A 7,337-nucleotide genomic window follows, 5' to 3' on the forward strand; every position below is an offset into this window, starting at 1 on the left:
TTTAAGATAATATAAACTTTATTAAATACAATACAATTCTCATCAAATTCATAACTTAGGGGTTATTCAAATATTCTCTACCAATGATAAGTTCCATGCTATCATCAACGTGACAAGCCATATATGTTTATTTGCTTCCAACAAAATTATATATTGCATGTAGTACAAAGACATCAAGTAGAATGGCAACCAAGTAATTAACATTCTTCAACCTATTTTAGAGTGGAATAGGGACAGCTCTTAGAGGATGAGCAATCTGCAAAGTTAAGGCAAACTTATCTTCCATGTTCATATCCTCACGTTTAACCCCTTCTTCAAGTTTCCAATCAAATGTGTGGATAAGCGAACCTAACATCAAGTGCAACATTCGCATTGCCAATGGCAAACCAGGACATATTCTTCTTCCACCACCAAACGGTATAAGCTCAAAGTTCCGGCCTTTAAAATCAATTTCAGACCCCATGAACCTCTCCGGCACAAATGAATTCGCTTTCTCCCATGAGCTCGGGTCTCGGCCTATAGCCCATGCATTCACTAGCACTTGTGCGCCCTTTGGGATAATATAGCCGTTGATTTCCACATCTGCTTCTGCTTTCCTGGGCAGTAAGAAAGGAACTATCGGATGCAATCTGAATGTTTCTTTCACTACTGCTTGTAAGTAAGGTAACCGAGCAATATCCGACTCCTCCATTGGGTTGCCTTTGCCAATTACTTGCTCCAGCTCTGTTTTTGCTTTTGACAATGCCTCTGGGTTGTGGAGTAGCTCTGCCATAGCCCATTCCAGTGTGGCTGAGGTTGTATCAGTCCCCGCAACAAATAGGTCCTAATATAACAAGAAGATGTTAGAATAAAAAATTCTTGATTATGAAACAAATCAAAGAATAATAGAGTAGTAATAATAACGACCACAAACAAATGTTCTATCTTAGATTTGTCCATCTCCTCGTTGTTTTCTTCGGTAATGTTAAGAAGAGTATCTAACATATCACTGTTCGACGTCATAGAACCCGACAGTACTCTTCTCTGCTTTAACCGTTGGCTAATCATGCGATCAAAGAGGTCTATAAGCTTCCCAAAGTGAACTGTCATGCGCCGCCTTACGCCCTGGGGGTCGATCTTCTTAATCACGGGAAAATAATCTGCCAAGTTGGGCTTCCCTGCCTCTTCCATGACATTTCAGACGATCTCCTTGAACTCTCGAGCTGTGTCAGAATTTGGGTCGGCCAAATCCACCGAAAAAATGGTGTTTGATAACAGATTAAGTGCAGTCTTAAAAGCCGCCCTGCCAATATCTACAGCCTCACCGGTTACGCTGCTTTGATGAGTTTCGGCGAGGAGCTCTTGCACTTTCTTGCGCCGGATACCTTGGTTGGCATCAAGTGTTTTGCTGGCAAACAGTTGGCCGTTGCATATTTTGCGAAGGTTTCTCCACTGGGTTGAAACGGGTATCCATGGCAAGCCGAACACGTCTTGTTTGTGGGCTCGGAGAGCGTCAGGGATGGTTCGGTTGCACAGGAGTTGGTCGTGTGTTTGGAGGACTTGTTTGGCGGTGTCTGCTGAAGAAATGATTATTGTGGTTACTCGGCCTAGTTTTAGGCACATTATGGGGCCATGAGCCTTGGCAAGCTTGGATAAGGACTTGTGGGGTTTGTCACCGAGATCTAAGAGGTTTCCGATGACCGGAAAAGGTTTTGGACCAGGTGGAAGCTTTCTGGGATTCGCTTTGCTTCTTGGAATCATATAGAAGGTGTGGACGAAGATCCAGGTGATGCAAAGAAATATTATGCAGCTCAAGAAATCCATCTTTCCCTACGAACTCTGATGCATGGCAGGGAGGAAATTAAATAACAAAGCAAAGAGAAATTAAACCAAGACTAGCTAGTACTGCTCTTCCTTTGAACTTTAACGAGAACGTGCGTTTCACTTCAATACGGAATCATGATCTTAATTTCCCTGACATTTATTTAACAACAGAACCAACAGATAGCAGCTTGGCAGCCACCGGCCCGTGGAATTGTCAAAGTAAACTGGGATGCAGCATGCCGATATAATGAAGGGGCAATTAAGTAGGTGTGGGAATTATTGTACGAGACTGTGAGAGTTACGTCTCGGCTGCTTGCAGTACCATACATTATCTCGCATTTGACCCACAATTATTGAGGCATGAACGGCATTTCAAGTAGTGATTTTTAGCAAGGAGATAGTTTTTTTTTGGACATCTTTCTAAAAGGAGATCGATGTTCTACAAATTGTGAGAGACTGTGCAATAGAATTGCCCAATAAGAGCATATACGAACATCTAGTGGAGGGTATAAAATTTGGCATGCAATCTTTTAGGATATCAAATTTAGTCCACGTTAAAAGAGAGGCCAATTCGGCAGCTCATGGCTTAACACGAGAGGTTGTCACTCATATTGTAGACACAATCTGAATAAAAGAAATTCTCTCCAAATCTATGATATTAAAAATAGGAAACTTGATGTCCTAATATTTTGATTAGGATCATTTAATTAGGGATGGTAAATTTTGATACAACTCTCAAATTCGATACACAACAATAATTAAGATCTGACTTGATAAAATTGGAAAGCGAAATGAGAGATGAAATTCTGTGACATTTAAAATTCAAAACATCATTAAAGTATAGACATTAGAAGAGATTTATTGATACAGTTACTGAGTGAGAGAGTTGACTGCCAGGAATTTCGTCTACTTCTAATGACATTATTACTAATAATATAATATCTTATTTTTTAATTAGATTTAGATCTTGATTCGGTAGATTCAACATGTATGAATGTTAAGGTTGTGTTTGGTAAATTAAAGGTTTTTCTAAGTGAACTTTGTTTTTTAATAGTACTAGGAAGTAAAAAGCGATTGATATGATATAAAGTGAAAAAAAAAAATTAAAAAAAAAATTGAACTTTTTGTAAGAAAAAGTGAAAAAAGTAACTGATACGATATAAAAAATAAAAAAAAATGGTAAAATATTATTGATATGATATAAAAAAATAAAATGTTTTAAAGTGAATTCTTTAACTGTTTGCAAATTTCGAGGTTTGACTTTATAGAAAAAAGTTGAATAAAATATGATTTGTATACAAATAGTTGAATAAAATATGATTTGTTTTTTAAAAAGTTTGAATAAAATATGATTTGTTTTTGAAAACGTTGAATAAAATATGATTTATTTTTGAAAAAAATATAGAATCATAATCATTTTACGTTTCTAAAATTCTGTTGCCAAACAAATCATTAAGAATTGCACACTACTTTAAGCAATCGCATCTTTTCTGAATTGCTAACGGTTCAATATGACAAAAAAGAAAAAGTTGCAGGGTCCTTTTTTTTTTTTTTTTTTGACAAGTCCACACAAGAAGGGGAGGAGATATTTAAACTAGTGACCTCTGCTTTTTGAGGCGTGGTCCCCAACCGATTGAACTACCCCTTGAAAACTAAAAGTTGCAGGGTCCTTGTTCATGCTTTTGCACCACAAAATTGGAATTTCTTCATTTACTTTGGAGTTGTGGTCCTGTTGTGGAAGGCCAAAGTGCTTCCAAAGTCATTTAAAATTAGAATAATGCTAAAAATACAATCATAACTTAACTATTACACAACCCCAAGGTATATTAGAGTGTGATTCATTGTGTAGGTCCCACACCAATGTACCTTGGGGTTGTGCAATAATTAAGTTAAGGTTGTATATGAATCAAAGCCCTTTAAATTAATACGTGCTCGAAAAAAGGAGAAAAAAAAAAAAAAAAAAAAAAAGTCATTCAAACTTTGAGTTGGGTGAGGTCATTGGGTTTCTTGGGATTGTTTGGCTAACTTTTTTGTCTTTTTTATTATTATTTTTTATTTTGTTTATATCATTTTTGTAGTACATACACATTTAAGATGTATTTTTTGGGATTGTGCCACACGTGGCATTTGTGTTTAAACTATTTTATTTTGTAACGATACAATGCAATCCTTTAACAAGATAAGTGTCTTTTGTTAGCTTTGATTGTGTTATGTATATTGCGAGATGTTATTGGAAAAAAGAAAAAGTATTACGTTACGAAACTATTGTCTCAGATGTGATATTGAGATATATTTACATTACGTACAGGTTTAGCCAAATTAATTTGACTATGATTGTGTAAGGTTTTATAGTTTCGGCATAAGGCGCGTGCAAATTATATTATATTGTATTGGTGCGGCATGGTGGGTCGTTACATATTCTACATGGTCTCCAGCCGATTAAACTACCTTTTGGAGACAATATTATTTGCTTTCATTTTAACGTTTAGACAGCTAAAATAACATTTGACTAACTGCTGTAAAAATTTATGTCATTGTCCACGTGAGATTTGTCTACGGGCAGAAAAAACGGATCAGGATCCCTCTAATTTTTTAAACATTTGAGATTTTTAAATTGTTAAATTCTAGCCATGTTTTACATCTAACAGTTCATAATATGCCAACTGTATACATGAAATAAATGCTAAAATATTTATTGATACCATTTTTTGTTCATAGCATTTATTTCATTTGGATAATTGACACATTAAAATATAAAATTTTAAATTTAACAATTTAAAAATCTCAAATATTTATGAAATTTGAAGTGATTCTAAAAAAAAAAAAAAAAAAAAAAAATCAGACTCTCTAACGTTAACGTTTCTCTCGTCGCCGTGCACAACTCCACAAGCTCTTGTTTCTTGGGTCATGTGGGGGCACTTGAAACAAAACGTCAAAGATTCTTATTATATCTATCTTCTTCTTCTATTTTGAGCAAACAAAATTCTAAAATTGGCTTTTCTCAGGATCAAGATCGGACAACAATTTTGAACCACAAGGCTAAGAACATGCCACGTAAATTTCTTATTAATTTTTAATTTTTAAACCAAAATTTAACCACTTTCTTTCTTTTTATTTTCTTTAGGCCGTCTCTAAACATCAAAACACCAAAAAAAATACTACACTAAAAATGTGACATATTATCAAGATAACCAGAAAGAATTTTTCTCTCAAAATGTTTTTTTTTTTTTTTAGAGACTTTCTTCTTTATAAAACTAAAATACTGTTTTTGACTTAAAGCTTTTTTATAATATAAAAAGCAAAAATCTGATAAAAATATACTAAATTTTCAACGGTAACATATCACATTCTTAATAAGTACAATTTTTCAAGCGTTTCGATACTACAAACTGCCTCAATTTCATAATATCCATCTTCTTCTTCATAATTTCTCTCTTTACCCCTTCTTGTTAGACCTGAAACTCTGATGGGAAATCTTTCTGAACTTTGGAGATTTTTTTTATTATTATTATTTTTTTATCAAATCGTTATAAAAAAAAAGTTGCAAAAGAGTGGGGGAGAAAGGCAATTAAAAAGAAAGAAAGTGGTTAAATTTTGGTTTAAAAATTGAAAGAAAGTGGTTAAATTTTGATCTTTTTCTCAATACTACAAAAGTGTGATTAAAAAAAATAAAATAAAATTGTGATCGACATGATTTAAAGTAGGAAGAAATAATTTAACAAAAAAAAATAGAAAGAAGTTTGTTATTTTTATATGAAAAAGTGAAGAAAAAAAAATTGTTTTATAGTTTTTTTTATTTGAATAGTAATAAAAAATAATTAATGTAATATAAAAAGTGAAAAAAAAAAATTAAAATGTTTTGAAGTTAATTTTTTTTTTTTTTTTTTGAGAAGTGAAAAGCAAAAAAAAAAAGGGAATAAAGTTATTTCTACATGTTTTACCTTAAAATTAAATAAATCGAATTAAAATTAACCTATATAATTTTATACTCTAATACTATTCGAACCCAACCGACGAAAATGAATTAGAACATTTTGTTTTTGTTTAAGTGTTATTCTATGAAGTTTTTATTCATTTAAAAAAAATGACTAATTATGAAAGAATTTCCGAGAATTAAGAATAGAGATGGAGTAATAATATATACTAACCCGGAGTAGATGTAATATCGTAGTTTTGTCCATCTCCTCACTTTTTTCTTCACTGATTCTAAGAAGGATGTCCAAGAAATCACTGTCCGTGATAGAGCCGGAGACTTTCCTCAACTGCAACCGTTGGTTGATCATTCCGTCAAAGAGGCCCTTAATCATTCTATCGTGACCTGCCATGCGCCGCCTTATGCCTTGAGGGTCGACCTTCTTCAGCACAGGAAAAAAATCTGCCAAGTTGGGATTCGCCGCCTCTTTCATGACATTCCAGATGAGCTCCTTCAACGCTCCGGCCTTGTCAGAATCCTTTCCGGCTAAATCCACTGAAAAAATGGTGTTTGATAAAAGATTAAGCGTAGTCTTGAAAACTGCTTTCCCAATATCTACTGCCTCACCGGTTAGACCGCACTGATGAGTTTCAGCGAGGAGCTTTTGGACTTTCTTGTGCCGGATATCTTCGTTAGCGTCGAGTATTCTGTTGGCGAATAGCTCCCCACTGCATATTTTCCGAAGGTTCCTCCACCGAGTGGAAATAGGTATCCATGGCAAGCTGTACTCCTCGCTGTTGTAGACTCGGATTGCGTCCGGGATGGTTCGGTCGGCCAAGAGCCGGTCATGTGTTTGGAGGACTTCTTTGGCTATGTCTGCCGAAGAGATTACTATTGTTGTTACTTTTCCTAGTTTTAGGATCATTATGGGGCCATGAGCTTTGGCAAGCTTGGATAAGGACTTGTGGGGTTTTTCACCGAGTTCTAAGAGGTTTCCGATGACCGGAAAAGGTTTTGGACCAGGTGGAAGCTTGCTGTGAGTTGCTTTGCTTCTGGGAATCATATGGAAGGTTTTGATCAAGATCCAGATGAGGCAAAGCCATAGTATACAGCTCAAGAAATCCATCTTATTTTCCCTGTGACCCTCTGAAGAGATTACTTTTATACCAAACAAACGAAGAACAAAAAACAGAAAAGGACTTGCAGAGACATGACGGGCAACTTGAGGGGAAAGAGGGATTAGGATACAATAAATAAATAAATAAAAATTATTTCAAATAATGTTTTTCACTTTAGAAGAGCCGGTTTTTTTTTACTAAATTGAATAATAATTTTTACTCAAAATTTTTATACAATGTAAAGTTTAAGAATTTAATAAAAATATTTTTAATTTTCATCGTTAACAATTACATTTTTAATATGTAACACTTTTTGATGCAAGAAACGACATAATTAATTCATATAATTCTCATTTTTAATATGTACCACTTTTAAAAAAATTATAAGAAATTCTAATCTGGGAAATAATGCTTTCTTGTATTTTTATTGGCAAGTGATGCAACAAAAAAAAAAAAGGAAGAACAGGGCAAGTAGCTCGGATGTGTGGTCCAATTTGTTCTAT

The 7,337-nt window shown here is 34.2% G+C and overlaps 1 protein-coding gene across 1 annotated transcript; it reads right to left on the bottom strand.

Annotated features, from left to right (window-relative positions):
* LOC133854632 (geraniol 8-hydroxylase-like) lies at nucleotides 1-6,909 on the bottom strand. Its single transcript, XM_062290877.1, has 2 exons — nucleotides 5,952-6,909; nucleotides 1-823 (listed from the first exon to the last, which is right to left on the bottom strand). Exons 1-2 carry the CDS (start codon nucleotides 6,840-6,842, stop codon nucleotides 218-220), a joined length of 1,497 nt encoding a protein of 498 aa, XP_062146861.1. The 5' UTR covers nucleotides 6,843-6,909; the 3' UTR covers nucleotides 1-217.
* Nucleotides 6,910-7,337: the final 428 nt, after the last annotated feature.

The sequence above is a fragment of the Alnus glutinosa genome, chromosome 13, assembly GCF_958979055.1.
Source record: "Alnus glutinosa chromosome 13, dhAlnGlut1.1, whole genome shotgun sequence".
NCBI lineage: Eukaryota > Viridiplantae > Streptophyta > Magnoliopsida > Fagales > Betulaceae > Alnus > Alnus glutinosa.

What these genes read in the sequence shown, in the direction of transcription:
- LOC133854632 (XM_062290877.1), bottom strand. Translation starts at nt 6,842, where the DNA reads ATGGATTTCTTGAGCTGTATACTATGGCTTTGCCTCATCTGGATCTTG. An exon ending in CGATATTACATCTACTCCGG is followed by an intron (nt 824 to 5,951) that starts GTTAGTATATAT and finishes TTGTTATATTAG; the next exon opens with GACCTATTTGTTGCGGGGAC.